This window comes from Platalea leucorodia (genome assembly GCF_965183815.1).
Source record: "Platalea leucorodia genome assembly, chromosome: 4".
Classification (NCBI taxonomy): Eukaryota; Metazoa; Chordata; class Aves; order Pelecaniformes; family Threskiornithidae; genus Platalea; species Platalea leucorodia.
Genome location: NC_138826.1, coordinates 46,403,697 through 46,428,126, shown reverse-complemented (window position 1 = coordinate 46,428,126; position 24,430 = coordinate 46,403,697). Strand labels below are relative to the sequence as shown.

The following is a 24,430-nucleotide window of genomic DNA, read 5'->3' as shown; positions in this document are numbered from 1 at the left end:
GATGAGAATTATACCTTCACGTAGCTTCCCTCCAGTGCTTTAAGAGTAAAAAGGATCTGTTCAACGAATGTGTCTTTTTTTTTTTTTCCTTAAATGCACCAGGCAGTTACTTTAATTGCTGTAAAAGGAGTTACTATTGCCAGGAAAAAAGGCGGACATTCTGTTCTTTGGTGCTCTCTGGAGAGCCACACCACTCTTAAATGCTCAGATCTTGTTTTGGTATCTCTGACTGGAAGGATTTTCTTAACAGCAGAGTTCTTTCCAGGCAGCTCTATGCGAAGAATGGGAGAAAGGGGACTTACCTGTCTCTCACTGTTGGTGGTGACTGCTGCTGCCAGGGAAAAGGGCCAAAATCTCTGCAGGTGATTGGAACGAGTCTCGCAAAGAGGAGGGAAAGGGTTTTTCAGCAAACAAAATGTTTTGCTACAGCAGCTCTTTTAAAAATGGAGGAATATCAAATATTTCTCAACATGGGGATCTAAGAGAAAGAAACTTGTCCTTTCTTCTATTGCTAGCTTATAGTGCAATCTTGGACAAGTCTTTTAACTCTTCTATGCCTCTGTTTATCTTTGTAAGATAAAATACTCTATGTATAGAATAGGTAATTATAGTTGTGTAATAGGGAAACCTCAGCTGTTGGATGCAAGTTGGGAAGCTGGCCCTTTCACTTTTTGCTTCTGCAGAAGTCGAGAAGAGGAACCACAGTTCCACATGATAGCGTTTCTTTCTCTCAGACCCTGTCTGCTAGTCTTCTATGGTGTCCAACTTTGTTTCTTCATTCCCTACTTTGTCTCCTCTTCTGTCCTCTTATGACAAATACAAAACCTGTCTGGACACACTTTACTGCAGTCAGTGAAGTGCACATGTTTTTCCAACAGTCGGGTTTCTAGACCAGCTCTGATCAACCTTGATTGTGCTCCCCGTGTTTCGACTCATGTATGTTCCAATATGTGTGTTTTGGACTTGGGGACTCACTAAGTAAAGAGCTCTTCTGGGAGCACTAGAAATGCTCCACGCAGCACATCTGCGGGAGAGGCAGCAGTAGAAGGAAAGTAGACACCAGCTCCTGCGAGGCTTTTTGGCAAGCCTCGTTCTTTTTTTATGCTGTCTGTGACTAACTATGGATAATAATGCATATGAAGTCTTGCCAAAGGATATGAAGAACTAGAAAATCTAATCGTAGTTATGTTTATGTCCCTGTGTGTGTGGTATGTGTATCTGCTGCTTCCTGGTCTCTCCAGAGGGGAAGCTTCTTGATGGTGAACATTGCATTGAAACCTCCGACTGCTCCTGCATCCACTCTGGAAAACATTATCCTCCTGGCTTCACCATCTCCCAGGACTGCAACTCATGGTAAACTCTGTGCTGCTCTGATGTGATTGCTGTTGGTCTAGATAAGTACTGCACACTGGTTAGTGACTGTTTCAGATGATCTTTCTAGAAATCTCTCCCCCTACTTTTTAAAAATTTCCTTTCATTGGCAAAGGACCTGCTCTCTTATTGGAAATGCCAGCCCCTTCCAAGAAGTGAGCTGTTCACAAAGACAAAATCAGCTCTGCTTTTAAAGGGATATTTGATCTGATAGAACAATGTGAGGGTCATATTCCTTCCAACACTAGAGAACTACCTGTTTCCTGTGGATAAGACAGACTGGCAGGTTCCCATGTCTGGTTAGTGTCAGCAGTGGTGTCTTTGTTTTGACTTCCTACATTTATTTAACCTCTAAACCCCATTTCTTTCCTAGAGGAGTTAGCTCAGGCACGTCCTTAGAATTTCTCACAAAGCTAATTAATCTTCCCAGCTGCATGGCTCACGATTTTTCTTGCACTCATGAATGCCAGCCTGAAGGGGAAGGCTAGCTGTCTGAAGAAAGGAAGAGGAATGAGTAATGTATTCCTGATCTAATTTTGTATAAGTGTGAACATATTTGTGGAAGGAGTTCAGACAACTCTGTGCCCAGATGTTTCCAATTAGAGTACAGGAGAAGGACCAGTGAAGGCAGAAGAAAGACAGTCTATGCATCATCATTGTTAATCAGAAGTTTTTCATTGCCTGCACCATGTGTCGCAGAATATGAACCATAACCATGACATTAGCATTTTGTCTTTTTCCCTGGAGCTGTCTGTAGCTTTGAGCTTGGCCACATTGTTAAGCCTTACTGCTCTTGGGAGATCAGTGCTGCCTGATAGACTATATTGTTAGAAAATTGTTCCTGTTATTCAGATTTGATACTGCTATGGAGAACATCACTCCATCAGCTCTGCATTTACCATCCTCAATAAACTAACTGCCCATAAAGAGTTTTCAAGGGCTGTGATAATTAAAGGAATAAGAAGAATCTAGCACCTCTTGAAACTTAATTGATTTTGGAGATTCTAGGATTGTCTGGCATGGTATCCCACAGACCCAAGAATGACAGTCATCTCAATCACTATCAGTGCATGTTACTGGTTACTAGTGGTGCCTATGGGGGATGGCACTAAATCCATCATCCAAAGACATTAAAGCAGAGACAATCCACCTCCTTGCAGCTTGCACAGAAAGGGAAACTAAGCAAGAGGAGCTTGAGTTGGCAGTGTGTTGTCAGAGTGATGAAGGTCTGCTTTAGCAGAAGTCTAGCTGGCCAGTGAAGGAAAAGGATTATTGCTCTCCTGTGATGAGCTCATGAGGCTGTGACTGGAGTAGTGTGGCGAGTGCTGGGCCCCCACTGCAAGAGAGGATTATGGACTGGAGAGAGTCTTGTGGAGGATGCTGAAGATGATCACAGCAGGGGAGTTTATGATGTGAGGAGAAGCAAAGGGAAATAGATTTGTTTAAATGCTAATGGGGGAACTTTCACTTCCTAGATGGGGGCTGTAAAGAAGACGGGGCCAAACTCTTCTCAGAGGCAAATAGCGAAAGAGCATGAAGCAATGGACACAAGTTGCAGCAGGGGAAATTCTGTTTAGACACAAGAAAATATTTTTTCCCCCAAAACGGTGCAGCACTGGGACAGCTGCTTAGAGAGGCTGTGGGACCTCATCCTGGAGATATCTAAACTCAAATGGACAAGGTCCTCAGCCACCTGATCTAGCTTTGAAGTTCCCATCTTTGAGTTGAAGGTTTTTCTGGAGGTCCCTTCAAACTTTTTTCCCTATGATTCTGTCATATTAATACCTTGAGAACTGCATTTAAAACTTGTAGTTGAAAACTCTATAATAAACACAGAGCTTTGGCAGGGGAAAAGAGAAGTTCTTGAGTTTTGCAACCATTCTAGCTTATATTACCAGCAGTTCCTGTGGAATGATGGTAAGAAGGGACAGCTACATTAAAAAACGAGGTTATGGGAGATAGAAAGGATGTTGGACACTGGTCTGATTTCCCTGAAACAGAGGCCCATGTTTCAATTACTTGGGAAAAAAGTTACAACAGAAGTTTTGAATTCAGGTACTCTTGCCTAACTTGTCATGATATGTTTCCTAGCATTTGTCGACGTGGCACCTGGATCTGCAGCAATGGGGAATGCCCAGGTATGTTGGCTCTACTCTTTTCAGGTTTTGACAGGTAAGCCTTGCCTACGTCCCTCCCACTTACATCCCACTTATATTATTTCCACACAAAAAGTGAATCTGTCTTTGTTCTTACTTGCTTGCTCCAGTGCAATCCAGATGGGATCATAATTCTAAGTTCTTCTCATGAGACAAGCCAGACATTGTGCTCTGTGGTTTATGCATAGCAATGAAAAATCTTGTTTCGTGAGAAGAATGGCTCCTGTTTTGCTTACTTATTTTACCAAGATATAAGGGTCTGTATGTTCACAGGATTGGCTTTTGGGTAGAGGAACACTGCTGGGTTTCTTTGACCAGGTACCATTCCCTATTTGATTGTGTGAATCAGCATACTTTTGTTGATGGGACAATTTGAAGTACTGGGAGTAGATTGGATCACTCTTAATACCTCATGGGTTTGGGCCCTAACAGTCATGTTACAGGTGAAGGAGCTACAGCCCTGGGGAGAAGGTGGCCACTCTGCCTTCCATGGGTGGTGGCAGACTGGAGAGGCAGTGCTGCAGGTGTTCTTGCTCCCCTTCCTTCTACTCTACCTCCCAAACTCACCGGTACTGGTGGCTGCTGTCCCAGCTTTTTGCCTACATGGGGAATGTGACTTTTCATGCTGTCCATCGGCCAGCAGAGTGCCGCCTTCTTTATTTCCTCCTGCTAGTTCTGTGGCCCATCTCCTGTCTCAGTTCCTGCATTACGTTCAGCCATGGAAAGGCCTGCTTGACCCGAAAGAGCATTTGACTCTGCTTGCATTGTGCGTAGAAGTCTGCAGGGAGACAGCACGGCTCTTTATCTTGTTTGTTCTTGCTTTTGGGAACTGAGAGTGGAAGGGATGAGAAGGAGACTGGGGGGTTATGGCAGGACAGAAAAAGAGAGAGCAGGTTTTTTGGGTTTGGTGTTTTTGTTTTGGTTTGTTTTTTTGAGATGAGACTGTGCAATCCTTACAAATTAGGAGAATTACAACAGTCTTAAAATGGCTATCAAAAAGTCTGTCGTTCTATTAACATTAAGTTTGCCTGACCCGTCAGTGCTCCATTTCTTCCTGCTTTAGATCGAAAGAGCACTTGCCCCAAAGTCTCAGCAGTTAAAAAAAAAAAAAAAAAAAAAAAAAAAAGAGGTGGGGGGGGTATGCAAATGTTCAAAATAGAAATGACATTTTTAGTGAGCTGTGCCAAACAGGACTGTGAGAAGCCCTGTGTTTGAGGTGTTCGCTAGAGATCTCTGCAAGTGCAGGGAATCTCACTGTCTAAAATGCCGAATCAAGGACACAGCCCCAGCTGATTTGTTATGTCTTTTAGCTAATGGGCAGCAACATGTTTACAAACAAGAAATAGGTCTTTTCCTAACTTCAGTTTTTACCTAGGTTATAGCTCTTAATGTCCTTGCTTTCTGGGCTACTATGAATACTATGTGGACCAAATTTTCATCCTCAACTCCAGCCATGTTTTCTTCATAGTGATTATAGAAATGAAGATAAGCCTGGTATTGAGACTTGCAAACAGATGTTGATATACAGCTTTGTGCAAGAGGGAATATAGCATTGCTGTCTTTTTCTGAGTTGGGAAGCTGTGCCGAATGAGCAGAAGTCAAATAGAAAGTCAGCTGATTTTTGTACCTTCTGGCAATATATCCAAGTCACTTTTCAGCTAGGCTTGTGCAAGACAGAAGGTTGTTTAAGTGCAGCTGTTGTACATGTACCTGCTAACATCTACAAACTGTACTGAGCAGCAAAGCGTCCCAAAGTAGCAGTCCTTGATAGGAACAGTAGCCAAGTTTATGTTACCTGTCCTGTTTTGTCCCTATTTGAAAACATATTGCAGCATATTTTTATTGCTGGTTGGTCATTTTTGCAACAAATACTTCTAAAATCATGTGTCACAGAAAGTTTATGTACTTAGACTCATATAAGCTCAAGGTAGTTCCATTATTTTTTTTACCAACCTGTTTGTCAGGAAAGGTTTCTTTTTATATTGTGGGAATGAATTGCCTAGCTGTAAGTTTGGTGATAAAGCTGGGTGCCCAGCTGGAGGTTGTGCTTCAGAAGGCAGTGCTGTGTCAGCCAACTAGCAATAGCTGGCTAGCACTAGCAAGAAGCTCTCAAGCTGATATCATAATTAAATTAATTATGAAGGCAGTAGGTTTCAGGAAATCTCATGGGATGCATCATACCAAATGGAATAGATGGAGGGACCCATAAGAAGACACTTTGTCGCAGGAAAGAAATTTCCCTTCCAGGAGCAATGCCAAAGGGCTGGGACTTGTATTGGGTAGCAGTCCCTAGCTCTCCATGCTGCAAACCTGTCCTCTTGGTTCCTAGTTGCAGAGAACGCCCTGGAAATCAAACTGCGCATAATATAGTGGATTATGTGTAGTTTTCTTTAAATCTGTTCTCCACATCTGATAGCCAGTTGATTGACTCTGAAGTTGAGTAGAATAACATTTGTTTTACCTTTGTCCAAGTTGAATTGAACAGAAAGTAGGATTTCCAGGGTGAGCTAGTAAATACCAAGCTACCTTACTCTCCAGGGGATGACAAACATCCAGTGGGTGCTGGACTTTTCTTAGAGGTGTGCAAGGCTGAGAATCCTCAGTATCTGTGAGGTGGTGCTTCAGCACAGGCTGGTTTAAGACTGCTAACACTGAATAATATGTTGCAGAGGGAAATTTCAACTTGATGTTCATTAGACAGATCTTATGTGGGACTCAAAGGCAGTGAAGAGAGAATAACTCATGCCGTTCACCTGCCAGCTTGTAACATTTAACCTTTCTCCATCCTTTGCCAGTGGATTGCCGATGTAGGCCCAGCACCTGAATTTTGTTCTAGATAAGGAGGTCTCTGCCCACCTTGTTTCCCGTGGGACTGTCTCTAAGTGTAATAGTCTTCTCATATGAAAGAATTTCTTTGCAAGCTCTGTGGAGTTGGAGGCTCCCTATGTGTTTGCAGAGGCCCTAGCATAACAGGGTAATACATCCCCATTGTGGCATTTGACTACTGCCTTCCTGGAAGTGAAAAGCCACAACTTAGCAAAACATTTTAAGATGTTGATATGTTTAAATAGCCTCTTTTTGTAGTAGAAGGATGGGTAAGCCAGACTTTCACGTTATTCTGTAAGGACTTTAGATGTAGCTATTGTAACTATGGAATTATTTTTAACTTTATGGTAGTTAATTAAGATAATGGTTCAGAGTAAAGTCCAGCATAAATTCTGCCCTTGGAAGAACTTCAGCAGTGATTATTTTCCAGCTCTTTGTTCTGATAAGGTATTTTTACTTTAATGTTAGAATAACTTATTGGTATTCAAGGCAACCCAACAAAGGAATCAATATTTTTGGGGGGCTGTGTTCAAGGAGGCCATTGTGATGAAGGCTTTCAGACATTGTTGCCTTCATAAAACCATACGGCAATGCTCTAAAAATGCCAGTAGAGAGACAAAGAGGGAGCTCACAATCTGCCAAGACACAACTGTGAAACACAGACTGAGAATGAGGTACCTCTGCAGAACAAGAGCAGAGCAGCAGCAAGAGTCCAACAAGTCTTGTTGCAAATTTTGATTTTTCAACTCTGTAAAAACATCTGCATTCGGCAGCCGGCTCTATGGATGCAGATGTGCCCCACTGGGCTAAGTAAAAGTGGGTTTAAAATGTGTTATGGCAAGATGTTGCAAGCTCCTGCACAGGGGTAAAGAGGCAACGTGTTCCAGTGTATGGAGTGTGTGACTAATGCTGGGTAATCCTGAGTGTTTTTCCCAGGTCTGCCAGTCTTAGGCATTAGTACTTCCACTCTCCATGCCTCAGTTTCCCCATTGTATAAAGAGGAAAGCTTAGTTCCTGTATAATAGAGAGCAGAGGTTGCTGTTTAAAATTAATTAGGGCCACCAGCACCCATCACTTCGGTACTAGGTACGACGTAGCCTGCGGAGAGCTTGAGTGAATGTCCAGGGCCACTGAGGTATATACTACAGAAGAATCAAATCCACTTCAGTGCAGAGAGCTGAGCTGTTTGCTGACGTCCTCATGACTCTCCGTTTGAAACATTATATAGGCTTTTCTGTAGGCATGAATTTCAGCTCTTGACTGCGATTTATACCATATTCCCCAGCTTTTGTCAGCGCCTCTGTTACTACTGGTAATGAGTTACAGGAATAAACAGTGAGATAAGCATCTCACCGGTGCTTTCTGGTCTGCAGGGAACTTGGGCCTTGTGCAACCTGTTCTACTGGGCTGCTCGTCCCCCTCAGTGGCTTGCGGGGGGGATGGGAAGTATTTTGTTTGTGACTGGCACTGGGGTGATTAATGGCTTTCTGCGTTTTCCAGGAGAATGCTCTGTCACTGGCCAGTCCCATTTCAAAAGCTTTGACAACAAATATTTCACCTTCAGCGGGATTTGTCAGTACTTACTTGCCAAGGACTGCATGGAAAATTCCTTTTCTGTGATCATCGAGACCGTGCAGGTAACAGCAGCCTTGGCTGGTGCCTGTGCGCCTCTGTGCGTGCTCTTGAGAGAGCGGGAAGGGCTACCGGAGTATGATATGAATTGCAGATGACAGGCCAACAAAAGTAACTCTCCTATGAAATAATTAGTTTAAATAACAGACGCAATCTTTCTCCTTAGTTAGTAAGTGTTTTGCTTCTCCTCGCTGCCATTCCCAGGACCCTACCTGGAGACTGAGATTCGTAATGAGATTTGGAGAACGAGCCCTCACCGCCTCTTTGCCAGCTGAACAAACAAATGCAGATGAGGGTGCCCCCCTTGTAAAGCACCCTGAAGGCCCGTGCCTCGCTAATGCCCAGGAAAAGACATTCCCTCAGACACCGAGTCGGGTGCACTGGCAGAGTAGTACCTTGGGTTGCTTTCCATTAAGTCATATTGGCTGGTGATTTCTGTGGCTTGCTAGCCGATCGATCAGCAGCTCCTGGCTTTCTTTGCCCTCCCCCCTGACGGACGTGAGAGAGGCAGCTGGAGGTCAGGGAGCGGAGGCAGCTGGAGAGAGGCAGGGAAGGGAGCCAGGCCAGCGCGGGGAGGGAAGGGGACCCTGGAGGGGGTGTCACAGGGAGGTTAACCCGGTTATGAAATTCATCGACCAGTTGCGCATGGGAATAGGTGAACTAACCTGGAGAGTGAAAAAGGTGCTGAATCAAGCAGAGGGGAAGAAAGGGGATGGGGACAGAGGAACTAAAGTCAGGGAGAGGTACGACGGAGTCAGGAGCCTGACAGGAGTGAAGAGGAGTATCAGCCTGCCTTGCAGGACATGAGCAACAGAGAAGTCACAGGCTTTGGAGAAATGGGGTGTGACAGTTGTGAGCATCATCTACGTCCGTATCCTGCATTAGAAAGCTCTGATAACGCAGCTCTGAGGTCATCTGTGCTTGGGAACTTGCAGAATGGGTTTCTACTGAAACTTCCCTTTCGAAACAAGGGAGGAGACCCGTGGGCCTGCAATGCCTGTTCGCCATCTGCATAACCCACAGCCAGGGAAAATAAATAGCACAAGAGTCTCGGGCAGTGCAAAGCATGCAGCTGTTTCCCAGCCTGACAGGCTGTGCGGGGCAGCGTGCCCTGCCTGCCCCTGCTGCAGCTGGAGGGGCTGGACGCCGGTCACTGGCACCCGCCGCTCCTGGGGGTCCGGTGTAATGCCCGCGGATTGCTTTCCAGGCTCTGAGACAAAGGATAGCTCCCTGGTGTGTGATTAACGGGGTAATGGAAGAAAGGCTGCCAGCCTGGTGTTGGCGGGATGCAGAAACTAGATCCATAAAACCATCGAGACACTTAACACCTCCCGAATTAGATGCTGAAATGCCTTTCAGGGGCCTGGGGCTAAGTCACCAATAAAGTGAAAGCTTGAGGTTCGAGGCAAATTTTCCTTTCTCTATAGTGTGCAGATGATCCTGATGCTGTGTGCACTCGCTCAGCTTCTGTCCGAATCCGGGATATGGACAACAGCCTCATTAAAATGAAACACGGAGGAGGAATTTCACTGAATGGACAAGACATACAGATCCCTTTGGTACAAGGTGTGTTTGTATGGTCTAACTCTGGCCAGCCACTGAAGAGGTTCTACTTACTAGTGTTTTCTGGCACGCCTTAGCCCAGTTCAATCAAAAAGTATTTTCAATACCAAATTCTCAGTTGCAGCCTCTTCTAGAAGCTCTGTCATTCCAGCGTCTCTCCATGCAGCTGACACATCTTGGCTCAGCTCCTCTAAAATCAGGAGAACTAAGCTGGTCTGGATTTGAGAGATGTGATCTTGAAAACCACTGTTGGTCTATGCTTTTTAATATTATTATTATTATTATTTTATCCAGAAGCTTGACATCCCTCCAGTTACCTTGAAAAACATCACAGTTAACGCCTGAGGTTTTGCAGAATGCACATATCCTCTTCTAGGGCTCCTGAGTGCCTTAAAGCAGAGCCTGCGGAGAAGTTCATGCAGCTATAAACTGCTGAGCAGGCACAAAGCTTGGGAAGTGTGAAGTCGGCATTGCTGGCACCCCCTGCTCTGTGGCACCCACTCTGTTGGCCTGTTCAGCACGACACAGCAGTCCCAGGCAATGATACACTGCATCCTGGCTTGACTGACTGACTGACACTTGGTGGTTGTTTTAAGGTGCCCTCCGTATCCAGCGCACAGTGAGGACTTCAGTTCGCCTTACCTATGGGGAAGATGTGCAGATTGACTGGGACGGTCATGGTGAACTCCTACTAAAGGTATTCTTTCTTTCTGTCTCTTTTATTTCTGGCTTTTTGCCCCCCCCCCCCCCCCCCCTTGTCCCACCCAAACATGTACAAAGATATTCTTGTCTGAAGCGAGAAATTGCTTTGTGTTGCATGTTACAAATTCCATTCTTTTTTGCTACCCCCAGAGCGATATACAGGTCCTTTTGTATTCCAGAAAAAAACATTTTCATCCTACAGCAGCTTGGTAGCTTTTTTCTTCTCTCTTTTCTTGTGCAATGACAGCTTTTATTAACCATGAATAGTTTTGTGTTTTGTTCAGCAGATACCCTCCAAACTGGATTTTTACTTTCATTTGCTTTGACTGTCCTGTCTATAGCAATGGGTTCGTATGACTTAAAATAAGGAAAGAATATGATTCCAGGGACACAGTTACTCATAATTTCCAGGAAAAATCAATTAACTCATACGAGATATGTTGCATGCTCCTTCTACTATGAGGAATGTTTAAAGTCACCCTTGATTAGGGTTTGTCTGTGCTGCAGACCACAGCAGAGTGTAGAAATACCCAAACCAGGTTTAAAAGAAATGAGCTGTAAGGAAAGCAGTCTAGCTGCCACAACAGAAAGCTTTACATAAACCACTTTTTTTTTTTTTTTTTTTTTTTTTTTTTTTTTTTTTTGTGCATGCATTGTAAGCTGCAGAATGAGTTGCAGCACAGAAAAGCCTGTGAGGGAAAGGGAGCAGATTATTTGCTGTGGAATAGTCTCTTGATAGCTGCTAAACCATCACAGTTTCTCCAGTTAAGCCATCTGTCTCCCTCTTTGCTCATACAAGAGGCTGTTCTCATTCGATCAGTAGGTCTCAGGGACTGCGAGTGTTGTCCCTGAGGGTCTATTCACTTCCTCAGGGGCGTGAGTCTGCCTGTAGCGTTGCTTCCTGCTGTGATAACCTGCAGGCTATGGGCACTAACTCAGGGCTATGTGCTCCCGCGTGATGCTGGGTGGCTGTGGACCTGCGTGCTCCTGCCATGTTTGTGTGGACAGGTGCTTAACCACAGCCCTGCTGCCTTTGGGCCCCACTTGTAAGAGGGGCTCTGCAGCTGGGCTCTCTGTGCGGGGTAGGTTTGCTCACTGAGAAGAGTTTTGCCAAGAGAGCCAGTTTTCCTGGGGTTACTGTTTCTACCAAGCAGTGAGTGCTGCCGTCTCTGAACCATGCCATTGCTTTTGCACTCTCCTTGCCTGCCCCAAAATCTGGCTTAAATGTCACATCTGGCACAGCATAAGGGTTCATGAAAGCTAGTTCAGAAGTGAGTACAAGAGTTGAAAAAACAGCAGAGATGAAGGTCAAGAATAACTTTAGAAAGCATCTGTGATTTTGGTGTTGTTTTTTTGATCTAGCCTGTATCTCTGTGCTCCAAGGGTCCTAGAAGTTGTTTTTGTGCTGAGAATAATTCAATTCAGTCCCTTGGCACATCTCAGAAGTTTTGGCTTTCCTCAGTATTCAAAGTATTTTTCTGCCTGGTCAGAGACTCGTATAGCCTGGCAAATTCTTTCTTACAGTTAAAACAAATCTAATTTTCTGCTCCAGATCCTCTACCCATAAAAGTGGTGGAAGTTTCTCCAATCATCTGCATTTACTCAGTTCTGCTCTGAGCTCCTTCCCTTGCTGGGTATCTAAAGCATTTTTTTAATTGCTTTTGGGGAGTTAATTTATGCAGGATTTGTAGACTGACCTGTTGCCAAGTATTTCTGACAATTGGGGGAAGTGATACAGTTCCATTACCTTGGCCAGACTTCTGGTAAAAATTCTTTCTGTGTTCCTCAAGAAGGCTCCCCTTTCTGTGACCACTTGATATTTGTGATTCAAGCTTCCACTCGAAAATAAGTCAGAATGTGGATTTTTATGAGTCATTGTCCATCTGCAGAGTATGTGAAAAAGTAGCTTCCTTGGCCATTGGATTAATAAGGATACGTATCCTCTAATAATTCATGGTTGTTCCTTTCAATGTTCCCATATTTACTCTCTGACCACTGTGTTCAAAGGGAGGGTAGTATCAGGTTATGTTTTGGAGAATGTTTTTATTTTGAATTATACAGAAAACCAGTTTTCTTCAAATATATGTTTTTCTAGCTCTCTTCGTGCTGTTTCACTGGTTACTCCTGCCAACCTGACTAAAGTAGCACTCTAGTAAATACATACAGAGAGCAGCATTAAAGCACTGAGTCAGCTCCTGAGGACAGTTGGTAGTACTTGTGATGTATCAGATCTTTACTTCTAGTAGAAACTGACAGTTCCTACTAGAATAAAAGGTATTGGTGCCTTTGTGTTGCAAATGTTGCTTAGGAGATTTCCCCCTGTTTACCTCTAAGTTTAGAGTCCCATTTCAGATGTCCCTTGATTTGCAGTAAGAATAAGGCAGGGTGAAAAGTACATCTGCTACGTGGGTTGTTTGCAATGCTGCTTTTAGTGCATCATAAGTTTCTCTAGGCAGGAGGAAGCTCTAATGAGGTAATGTAGCTTTAGGGGTAGCAGTCTCTTCCTTATTTTGTTAATGGTCCTTAATGGTGAGGGAAGCAACTCTTCCAACATTGTCTCTGTTTTGTGACAAAACAATCTCTTTAAATTTTCTTATCTTCAAATTTTCTTTTAAAATGTGAAATGGTTTCAGATGCCGCATCTTTTCCCAAATTACCATTGGAAATATAATCAGCTCACTAAAAAATGCAACTCCCACTGTTGTCCTGTTCCTTTATATGAATGAAGGGGAAAAATAGGGAAAGACTAAACTGGAGTGCTGATCAAGGCATGAAAGTAAGCCATTTTTCTTCTAGTCATCTTCAGTTACCACCTGAAATTATCACTGTACCGTGCAAAAATTGTCCTGCTGCTGCTAATAATAACATTTTTGTTAGAAGTTTGAAAATGTAGTACAATGAAATTGTCTGTAGTATTTTATTGTGTATTTGAGAATTTCCTTGACCGTTAAATTGTGCACGGTTCATTCCTTAGAAAATCTTGTTATACAGTGGTGACCTATTCTGAAGGATCACCAGACTAATGTTGTGTTCCTTAGCTGTCTCCAGTCTATTCCGAAAGGATGTGCGGGCTATGTGGCAATTACAATGGTAACCAAGGGGATGATTTTCTTACACCTTCCGGCATGGTGGAAGCTCTTCTGGAAGATTTTGGAAATTCCTGGAAGCTCAACGCAGACTGCCAAGACTTGTCAAAACAAGACAGTGACCCTTGCAATCTCAATCCTCGCTTAGGTACTGAACTCCATCCAAAATTAACATGTGCAGAAAACTGTGCTTTTCCATTTTACATAACAACAAAAAATAAAAATAAACAAAAGAAAAATAAAGAGAAGAAGCTAGTGTTGCTTACATTATCAGCGGGGTGGCTGTAATCTCTGGTTAAAAAAAAAAAAAACCGAAAAAACCCCAAACCAACAAAAAAACCCCCAACCAAACAGAGACACACTGATTGATGCAGGCTTCCTAAGGAAAATGTAATGTTTTATGAAAATTGAAAACAAAAATCAGTAATGTGGGATCATGCTGCTGTTCAATTTGGACCACCGTCAGAGTTAGACCATCACAGCCCCAGCACAAACTTGTGCCACTGAAACTACTCTTACAAGTGATAGCAATACTATGTTTATCCTCTGGGTGGACAAAACACCTGTCGCCTTCGTCCCCCTCTGTCCTTACACCTTATACACTTTTTCTGATCCCTTGTCTCCCTTCTTTTACTGCATCCCAACAGACAGCCTTCCTCTTTCCTTCCATACTGCTTGGCTGTCCTGGTTGGACATGGGGAGAAATTCTCAGAGCAATTTTCTTGTCCCAGGTGTTACAGCAAGCTCTGATTTCTGTGGGGGAGCAAGCACACAGAAAATTTTATGGCCATAGATCAGAGCAGGCACTATAGATTTGTGAGTGTAGTGCAGCCTAGAAGGTTTAATTTTGCAAATATAAAAAGCAGCAGAAAACAGAGGCCCTGTAAAAGGAAGTACAGCACCAGAAATAGTGGTAACAGAATATAAAAGCATTGCTTTTCCTTGATTTGTTTTACTAGTGAAACATTATTCTTTTAGTAGAGCTCATGACCTATGAGCTATGATGCTATCTATGCGTACTTGATCCTATTCTATTCTAGTGTGGTGTATTTTTGATTTTTTTTTTTTTTTTTTTTTTTTTTTTTTTTTTTTTTTTTTTTTTTTACAAAAGAAAAAGAAAATGCTTGCTGTGGGTCTTCTAGCTTCTCTTGAAAGCCACTGATTGATTCAGCGCAAGCATGTAATTTTTCTCTTTTTAGCCAAATATGCTGAGGAATCCTGCTCCGTTCTGATGTCTTCTGCATTTGAACCCTGTCACCATGAAGTCAGTCCTGCACCCTATGTGAAGAACTGCCGCTTTGATGTTTGCTCCTCCTCCAATGGCAAGGATTGTCTGTGCTCTGCTATTGCTAATTATGCAGCAGCCTGTGCTAGGAAGAACATCCTGGTCCAGTGGAGAGAACCTGACTTCTGCCGTAAGTGAAATGCTCCTAAAACTCACTTATTTTCCTTGTCTCAAAGGAATTTCTTGGCAATGTCAGATGAGAAATCTAGAATGACATGATTTCTGCAAGGTGCCAAATATTTCTTCTGGCAAATGGTGAGAGAGTATATCTTTCCTCCACTCTAGCAAGGATGCAAAAACTGTTCAGAGACTCCTCAGTACTGGGGGAGAGAAGCAATCGTTTGACGTACCTCAGTAGAGCTTTTGACTGGATTTCCATTTTCAGCTGTATTTAAGTTTCAGCTAGTCACCTGGAAACTTTCTGAATATCCCAGGGTAGGCATCTTCAAGTGATTTGTAATAATGTATATATTATTTGTAATAATGTATGAATTGCTTTTTCAGTACCTCCTTCTTTTGAGGCCCGAGCTTCCCAGCTCCTGACCTTGTCAGTGATTCCTGACTTTTGCCGAAGTTGAGGGTATGGAGAAAGCACAAAGGCAGGTACTCGGTCAAGTGGTATCATAGAACAGAATCATACAAATATAGACAAACTCATATCAGAAGGGACCTCTGTCAGTCTTCTGGTACAACCCCTGCTTATAGCAAGGCTAACTTACAGCAGATTGCCTGGGGTCTTGTCTGGACAAGTTTTTAATATCTCCAAGGATGGAGATTCTACAACCTCTCTGGCATCTCTCTTAGCAGTTTGATTATCACCCTGTCAGTGCAGAGGCCTGAGATCTATGTCATATCTCATCTCATGTACACCATTCAGCTAGTGGGTAAAAATAATTTTTCTAATCACATATGAGCTCCTTTCCTTCTTGTAAATTCTAGTATGATATGGTGACTGATTAAAGATGAGATCCTGAACCTTGATCAACAGGCCATGGGTGGCACCACTGAGCTAGGCAAACAAGAGCTTTGTCTGTGGCATTTTGTGTAGACATTTAGCTCCTATGAGAGTCAGCAAAAGTTGAGGTTTTAATTCCCCTGAGGATTGCTTGCAGGATGCCACCTGTAATAAATGGCAACCCTGGTTCAAAAGTTTACAGTCTAAAAGATGAGTTGTTGGAAGAGGATGGAATGACAACTCAGACTGCAGGTTTGGGTTACAGAGGTGGGGTAAACAGAAAGAACAGGATGTTTTTGCATAGATCAGTCCGGTGCAAGATTAATAGCCAAAATGCTAAGAAGCTGGAGCAGAAGAAGCCAACTTCTATTTCTTTTCTTTCTCTGTTAGGTCAATGTGGTAGGTAAAAATCCATTGCAATGGAATTTTGATGGAACATGGACACACTTTTCCCCAGAAATACTTGTGAAATGGATGTTTCTCCATATTCCTGAGCAACTTTGCTATTAAGGCAAGAAGACAATTGAAGATTTTGGGGAAAAGCATGTATGCTTGGCAGCCCTCCAGATCTGTTCTGCTACTTCTTCCCAAACAGGGGGTGGGAAAAACATTTATAAACTGAGTGTATAGAAACTAGAAGAGAGAGAGAGAGGTCACTGGCATTTCACCTGGTAGGGTCTGTACCTGTAAGGTGACTACAGCTTCTACAGGCTGGAGGGTATTTACTGCGAACGAGAACAAAACCAGTTTATGTTAAACTGCTGCATGGTTTGATAATATTTTACCTAATTTATGTAAATGTTCAGATAGTGGAACAGTAATGTAATAAAAATCCTTTTAAAAATGTGCAGGTCTGGAGGCTGGAAGAAAGAGCAGTGATAATGCACCATCGTTCTTTCTGTAATTGAACAAGTCAATTTTCACAATTAATCTTTGATAGTGCAGAGCTGCTTCCTCCTTTCTGTGCATTTCAGAGTGCTTTATACTCTCATAAAGTGACGATTTCCCTGATTGCAGATCCATCAGCCCCCATTAAATAATCCTGGTGCCCCAGACATCTCCTGTCACATGAAGGAGAACAATCCCTCTTTTAATGGGCTTGAGACGTGAATGTGCAGGTTGCGTAATGTGTGCTGATGGCCCAGTGCACTGAACACGTGTTCCGCTCATGCCTTGGTCAACAGAGATTCAGTTTCTTGGGAAATGACTTGACAGAACCGGTTTGCTTGATTTGAAATGCATAAGCGGCAGGGAGATAAGTCATTAGCATAGCACAGCATTTCTCCTGCGTGTTGAGCCAACAAATGCATTCATCTCTCATGTCTTCAAAATTTTATTTGCAGTTTGACTGTTTAAGAGCTGGCTCATACCCTTGCAGCCCACCATGAATAAGCAACAGAGCCAATCCCTTCATGCTGCATGGAAGGAGCAGATAGGCCATACTGTGAAGGGCTGTCTGTCTCATGCACATGGATATAATAAAAAACTGGGTAAAAAAACTGACTGGATGGCTGGGCTCAAAAGGTTGTAGTGAATGGAATTAAATCCAGTTGGCAGCCAGTCACAAGTGGTGTTCCCCAGGGCTCAGTGTTGGGGCCAGTTTTATTTAATATTTTTATCAATGATCTGGACGAGGGGATTGAGTGCACCCTCAGTAAGTTTGCAGATGACAGCAAGTCAGGCAGGAGTGTTGCTCTGCTGGAGGGCAGGAAGGCCTTACAGAGGGATCTGGACAGGCTGGATCGTTGGGGCGGGGCCAGCTGCATGAGATTGACCAAGGCTCAGGGCCGGGTCCGGCACTTGGGTCACAACAACCCCATGCAACGCTACAGGCTGGGGGAGGAGTGGCTGGAGAGCTGCCCGGTGGAAAAGGACCTGGGGGTATCAGTCAACAGTTGCCTGAATATGAGCCAGCAGTGTGCCCAGGTGGCCAAGAAGGCCAATGGCATCCTGGCTTGTATCAGGAATAGTGTGGCCAGCAGGGCTAGGGGAGTGACCGTCCCCCTGTACTCAGCACTGGTGAGGCTGCACCTCAAGTACTGTGTTCAGTTTTGGACCCCTCACTACAAGAAGGACATCGAGGTGCTGGAGTGTGTCCAAAGAAGAACAACAAAGTTGATGAAGGGCCTAGAGAACAGGTCATACCAGGAGTGGCTGAGGGAACTGGGGTTGTTTAGCCCGGAGAAGAGGAGGCTGAGGGGAGACCTTATTGCTCTCTACAACTCCCTGAAAGGAGGTTGTAGCGAGGTGGGGGTCAGTCTCTTCTCCCAAGTAACAAGCAATAGGACAAGAGGAAATGGCCTCAAGCTGCGCCAGGGGAAGTTTAGGTTGGATATTAGGAAAAATTTCTTCACTGGGAGCGTAGTCAGGCACTGGAACAGGCTGCCCAGGGAAGTGGTGAGTCCCCATCCCTGGAGGTATTTAAAAGACCTGTATATGTGGTGCTTAGGGACATGGTTTAGTGGTGGACTTGGCAGTGATAGGTTAACAGTTGGACTCGATCTTACAGGTCTTTTCTGGCCTAAATGATTCTATGATTCTATGTCTCGTGTGTGTATGTATGTATGTACGTATTGTTTTGTGGCAAAGGGGAATTGGTCAACAGGTCCCTAGATCTTTCTTCAGGTTTTAGGACCTGTTGATAAGCCCACTATTTTCCTTAATGTGGTGGTGCTGGGGTAGTTTGTTGTCTCTGCATGGCTTCTGTGAGAGGATTCGTATGGGATGAATCCAAGAGTGCTGGAGTGGGGACTAGGGAATTAAGGGCAGGCTCTGAGCAGCATTTGAGGATGGTTGACTCACATGGTGGGGCTCAGCATGCCAGCTGGTGCTGGTGGAGCAGTTGTGTTAAATCTGATCCTGACAAGGTGCATCTTCACCCAGAGCCTCTGACCTAGGTACAATTGCATTTTCACCTTGTGCTACCTGAGAAACTGGTCAGGATTTTTGCCTCTTTCACTCTGGGTGGAAAACCCACCCACAAGAAGCTGGATGAACTATCTGATGGTTACACATTTTTCCAATGCTTTGCCACTGTTTCCCATCTTATCCCTGGGACAAGCTGAACTTCAGAGCACAGCATTGAGCTGTTTCAGTTTTATAGCAGGCATCCGTAGAGACTAGATGCACCTCGCCTTTTCCTCTAATTTTCCTGGCAATAATGGAATGTTTTTTTTTCATTTAGTGGCAGTGTTATTACAAAGTGTACAGGCAACAGTCGCCTCCCAGGTCAGTTGTCTCGCCTTTTTGCTGTTAAAAACAGATGTTGTTGGGAAGTGATGGAGCAGTGTATTGGGACTTGGAGTGTGAACATGACATTGGGTAGCATAACTGGAAAAATGGAGTATGTTTCTAAAGAATATTAGAAAGTTCACGGGCAGGTAAGATGAGTTACAAAGCTTTAGCTAAGAAAGGGATCCACTGCAAAGTTGTCCCTGTGGGCAGGGAGTGTTACCACTGACTAGAAAGTAGGGCAGGATGTTGGGCTCAGTTATCCTATCTTTTTTGAATCTTGAAATTCCAGTAAACCCACCTGGTGTACCCACCTGAAATCTGCCAACCCAGTTCCTTGTTTCCAGAGGCTCCTGTGTAGCAAATGGTAGTTTTGGCGGAAGCTTCATGGTTGTCCTGCTTGCACATGCCTTTAGTGATGAAAGTTACTTTTAAAATGGTCCTCAGCCCTGGGCTGTGCCTGTTCAGTATTTGATTTACTGAAAAGATCGTGTTTATGTAAATTAGAAGAACTGTTCTCTGAATAGCTGCCAAAGACTCCTGTAACTGTGAGTGAATCTATCATCTATTTATTTCTGAGTTAGGAGGTATTTACTCTGCTTACTGTGTTGATGAGCACACATAAATTTCTTGGGCCGTGTTGTGATAGGTATGTTAAATAGTTCAGGCACAAGTCCCAGGCTTGGGAGATCCTTGCTCTGAAGAAGGCTTCAAGTCACCTTAGGTGCCTCTGTGCTGGATCCTCATGTTAGGGGCTTACGCTCCCATGTACGGGATTTCAGGTGCCTCAACGGAAGTTGGGGAGATGTTGGTGCGACCATGCCTCTCTTCAGTAAGTAGAAGTAATTCTTCATTTCAGAAGAGTTTTGTGAAGGTAAGCATTAGACGTTGGTTAACATTTAGGCCTTGCTTTGTTAGCCTCAAGTGTTAGTTCAGCCCTGCTAGCAGCTGGCTGAGGCTGCAGGGCTGTAGCCTTGCTATAGTTTTTCTTTTACTGCCATTGCTGCTACAGTTCCCAGGAGTGTGTGCTCACAGAAGAGAGGGTAGGGATTATTGGATCATTCTGCAGGGATGACAAGAGGAAAAGCTTTCTCTGTAACTCCTTGATCTTGGTTTTAGCACAGTACAAATGTGCCAGCTTTTATTTGCAGCTGCTTGCCTTACTCCACTGAACATCCTACCTCATCACCTTACAACTCTGGCTGTTTGCTTTAGAAGGTTGCTACAAACGACACGTTTTGTAAATCCTGGTTATCAGGAGGCCTGTTAAAAGCCCTTGATAATACTAACTTGTTTTCTCGTCTTCTGAAATGTGTTGTCGTAGCTGCCACCTAGTGCCGATGCTGATGTATGCAGAGGAGATTGCCTCAAAATCAGCGATGTAGAAATAAGTGGAAGTTTTATAAACGAAGCCAAACTGGCTCCAAAGGCCATAAAAATAATTAATCATCAAAAATCCCTAGTACCCAAGGTTTGGCTCCACAATCACTAAATGGCTTCATTATTTGCACCTGTTTCCATAGAAATCACTGAGAGCTTCTGGGATGTGAGGCTGTAAACTATTGCAGCACCTGCTTATCAAGGCAGAAACCTACATTTCTAGTTATTTTGACCAAATTGTCCCTAACCATGTTGCAAAGGAAGAGAAGTGTGAATAGGTACATGTCGCTTGTAATGCTCCTAACTTGTAGATCCAAGTAATAGCAGAGGTTGGACAGAGCCTGTGTTTTTTCATTCTGGATGAAATTTTGTGGATGGATTTCCGTTGCAGGGGTTGCAATCTAATCCTGATATTTATTGGGAACTGCTTGTAGTAAGGTTTTGTGTGTGTATATATATAAGTAGTGCCCTAGCTTTACTGGTGCTGCAGAGTTAAGGACAGTGTAATACAGGCCTCCATCGATGAGTAAATTGAGTAAATACATTTTAATCCTCAGCTTCCCAGTCTGGTTCAGGCAGCTTTTCCTTTAATTGGCTTTGAATCAAGTGCCAGTCTCCCTGATGTGCACATCATTCAACAGCAATGACCTGTCCTGAAGGCCAAGTGTACCGACAGTGTGGAACGCCATGCAACCAGACCTGCAGATCTCTGTCCTACCCGGATGAGGACTGTGATGAACTCTGCGTGGAAGGATGCTTCTGTCCCCCGGGGCACTACCTGGACGAGCATGAGCAGTGTGTGCCGAAGTCCCACTGCTCTTGCTACTATGACGGTGAGATCTTCCAGCCAGAGGATGTCATTTCAGATCATTACACCATGTGGTAAGTGTAATGTTCATAACTCATCCCGACATGCTGTGACTCAAATTTTTGGATAGCCCGAGGGGTTAACTGGTTCAGTTCATCAGTTCCTTTACCTCCAGTGAGACTAGTTTAAAAGAGGGCAAGATTTTGCCTCCAACAAACCAAATCGTGAGTTTTGCTGTTGCGTCTCTATCCATATAATTTCAAATGCCACCTTAGAAAATGGTACTAAGCCCTGTTCATGAACAGTTCCTGCCAGTTTGAAATGTAGTTTAATTACTGACAGTAGCTACTTTGTAGGCTTTTAAAATGTCACTTTAATGTACTGAGGTACATTTCTTAAACATTAAAGCCTAATTGCCTCTATCAAAGATACAAATATTAAAATGCATTTCTAATTGTTAAATTGAGTAGCGATATACCGAGACTAGGAATGTAATTGCTGGGCAGCTCCTGGCAAGCCCTGTTTTGGGAAGTGTCTTCTTTTCTCCTTTACCACAGAAGTCATAAGTTGCAGGCACTAAGTGATCCCTTACTTCTCTCCACAGCAGACCTGACTATTATCTTGCCCAGCTTTATGCCTGCGCAGATGCGTTGGATTCAGCAGGGCAGGGCTAGCATACAGCTGAGTTACCATGCTAGTATATCACTGCAAATATCTTAAGGAAGGTTTGCCTTTAAGGTTGATAAGCACAGTGGATGGAGAGCAACAGATCAGCCCCCATGAGAGGTATAATTTTGGTACTCTGACAGGTTCCCTGAAGGCCTGACTGAAAACAACAGTGTGAGTGAAAGCTAAATGTCACTTTGTTAAATATAAGCTCTATTTGTTTTTTCTTAGCTATTGTGAAAATGGTTTCATGCACTGCAGTATGAACAGAGCTCCTGGTGCCTTCCTGCCAGATGTTTTTGCTGATGAGAGGCCATCTGCCAGAAGTTAGTATACTTTAAAACATTAATACTTTTTCTGGGTTTGTTTTTGGGTTTTTTTTGTTTGTTTGTTTGTTTTTGGTTTGTTTGTTTGTTTTTTTTTCCCCTCTTCAGTCTCTTGGTAATCTAGAATAGGGAAGAAATACCAGAGGTTGCAGTGGCTGGTGATGTTGTGAGTCTTTTTCTAATTTTTTTTTTGTTACAGGATAGAAACAAAATGATTGCGTGGGATTGTGCAGGGCTCATTGTGTCCCACCTCTCAAAATTACAGTTAGCCACTGCAGTCTGTCTTTAGTTGAAGAGGTTAAGGGGTCCCTTGACAGTGATCCGAGGCCCCCAATTGCTATTTGAGGATCACAAGACATCAGTAAATAGCCAGCTTTATACCTGCTTCTTACTAGCAGGTTGCAAGCTCTCTTTTATGATGCAGATGAAGCTTTTTGTGTCGTGAAGGTTAGAGTGCTGCCAGGCACTGAGTGTGCCCTCCACCCACCAGGCATCTTGCTGTAAAACCTCCTGAAGACTGACAACTGCCTTGCAGAGCTAGGCACTGCATTGGAAATCAGGACATCAGTGGTCTGGGATTTTCTGAGGTTCCCCACTGATACATTCATGGAGCTTTATAGGATTGTGATGGGATAGAGGGTCTTGGTAGACCACCAGTAATGGTGGCACTGGTTGGCCCCCACTGTCCTTCAGCTGAAGCCTCCGATGTGTATATCTCACCAAACTCTTCCTGTAATGTTATTAAGGCATAATTTTCCTGATACTAGTGTGTTAAGACTTACAAAACCTCAGAAAGGCGTATTTCTAGCCTAGCTTGAAATAATAACCTAGAATTTCTTGGGAAATCCTGATCTTCTATCAGAACCTGATTCTCAAAGAGTTTGAAAACTTTGTGTTTAAGCTAAGAGCATTGTTATTAACAGTCACCCATGTAGTTACACTCTGTGTTGGAAGTGAGTCTGAACACAATAATATATGGTGCTGTTGCTTCTCAGAACATCGATTTTGTGCTGACAGTGCTAGTGTACATACCCTACAGGTTGAAATATGTTTCACACTAAAGTGTGCTTGTAGCTCTAATGCAATCTGGAATTGAACCCTTGTGCAGCTCCTTTTGCTTCCATATTGGAATACAGGCTTTTATGGTAGCCTAACTGAGGTCACTTCTTCATGGAAAGTGGGGACTGTTACCTTTACGATGTCATGCATAGTGGTGTAGTGGCATTGCTCCATTCTATATCCTAAATCAGTTTTCTATTAAAAATGTTTATCCATCCTTTAGAAAAATACTGTGCTAACAATACTTGCAATTCTAATTACAATTTTTGTAAATTTATTTTTTAAAGTAAAAAGGAGCTTGACATGCAGATCCCCCATGGAACGATTTGTCTGTCCTGCAAACAACCCAAGAGCTGAAGGGTTGGAGTGTGCCAAGACTTGCCAGAATTATGACTTGGAGTGCGTCAGCCATGGCTGCATATCTGGATGCCTCTGTCCAAAAGGCATGGTAAGCAGGCTCCACTTTGTTTTCTTGCCTTCACTTTTTCCTACCAGCAGTCTTCTTGCAGCTTGGAAATATGTGGTTATGAAGTATTGACTCTGCCAAATTGTGGCTGGTTCAAAATATGTATATTAGTATATCTGCATAGAAGATGAAGTTTAGCTTGTAATAATAATTGGTAATCAAAAAGCCAAAACCTGCTTTTTTTAAGACCAGTTTACTTCTTCCTTCAACTCTCCTCCCAGAATCCTCCTCAGTCTTGCTGAACTTTCCTAGTCAGAGAGACAGAAGTACACAGGCACCCATATCGCAAATACCCACCCCACATCCAGCCAAACCCTCCTGCTGATACTAGTTGCCTCCTTGTTGAGTCTCCATCTCTGCCGCTGCCTTCCTGTGTGTTGTACCAAACTGAGAGTTCCCCATGAGAAGGAATGTGGGACATGAAATTTGCTAAGATGATGCTAAAGGGTGTCCTGGAGTTGCAGATGGTGGGCTGAGCATGCTTTTTTCACTGGTAAGATGCTTTCTGGAGTCTAGGTTTATGTTTCCCTGCAACCTTCAAATTTAATTATTAGTTTAATCATTTTTAAATAGAGCAAATAGCAAATATAGTTATTTGCTAAGCCAGTGACTGTGAACTCGATGTTGATTTAGAGCCCTGATAAAAAGCAGACGGAGTAGAACAGACAGCAGAATGCTGCTGTTGTTCTCTCTGAGCAATAGAAAAAAGCATCAGTGTTTAGTGCTGTGCAGCGTGCTCTGGGCAGGTGAAGAGTTGTGCAGAGGATCTCACTGGGGGCTGGGGGTATAGTCCCAGGCATCTTGTGAATACGACAGAGGTGAAGCACATGGTACACTCTTTATGAAGTTAAGTAAATGACACTTTTGAGTTGTCTGTCCAGGAAAACTGCTGGGATTAAGAAGTTTGTGATGTTCAGT

General features: G+C 43.5%; 1 protein-coding gene across 1 annotated transcript in view; it reads left to right on the top strand.

Annotated features, from left to right (window-relative positions):
• The window catches only part of VWF (von Willebrand factor), a 144,311-nt gene that overhangs the window by 25,009 nt on the left and 94,872 nt on the right, over positions 1-24,430 (top strand). The window contains exons 9-18 of the mRNA XM_082310963.1: positions 1,242-1,353; positions 3,463-3,509; positions 7,854-7,990; positions 9,413-9,551; positions 10,145-10,245; positions 13,289-13,484; positions 14,536-14,751; positions 20,829-21,069; positions 21,893-21,987; positions 23,334-23,494. Coding sequence (XP_082167089.1) covers positions 1,242-1,353; positions 3,463-3,509; positions 7,854-7,990; positions 9,413-9,551; positions 10,145-10,245; positions 13,289-13,484; positions 14,536-14,751; positions 20,829-21,069; positions 21,893-21,987; positions 23,334-23,494 — 1,445 coding nt within the window. The remainder of the gene's footprint in view (positions 1-1,241; positions 1,354-3,462; positions 3,510-7,853; positions 7,991-9,412; positions 9,552-10,144; positions 10,246-13,288; positions 13,485-14,535; positions 14,752-20,828; positions 21,070-21,892; positions 21,988-23,333; positions 23,495-24,430) is intronic.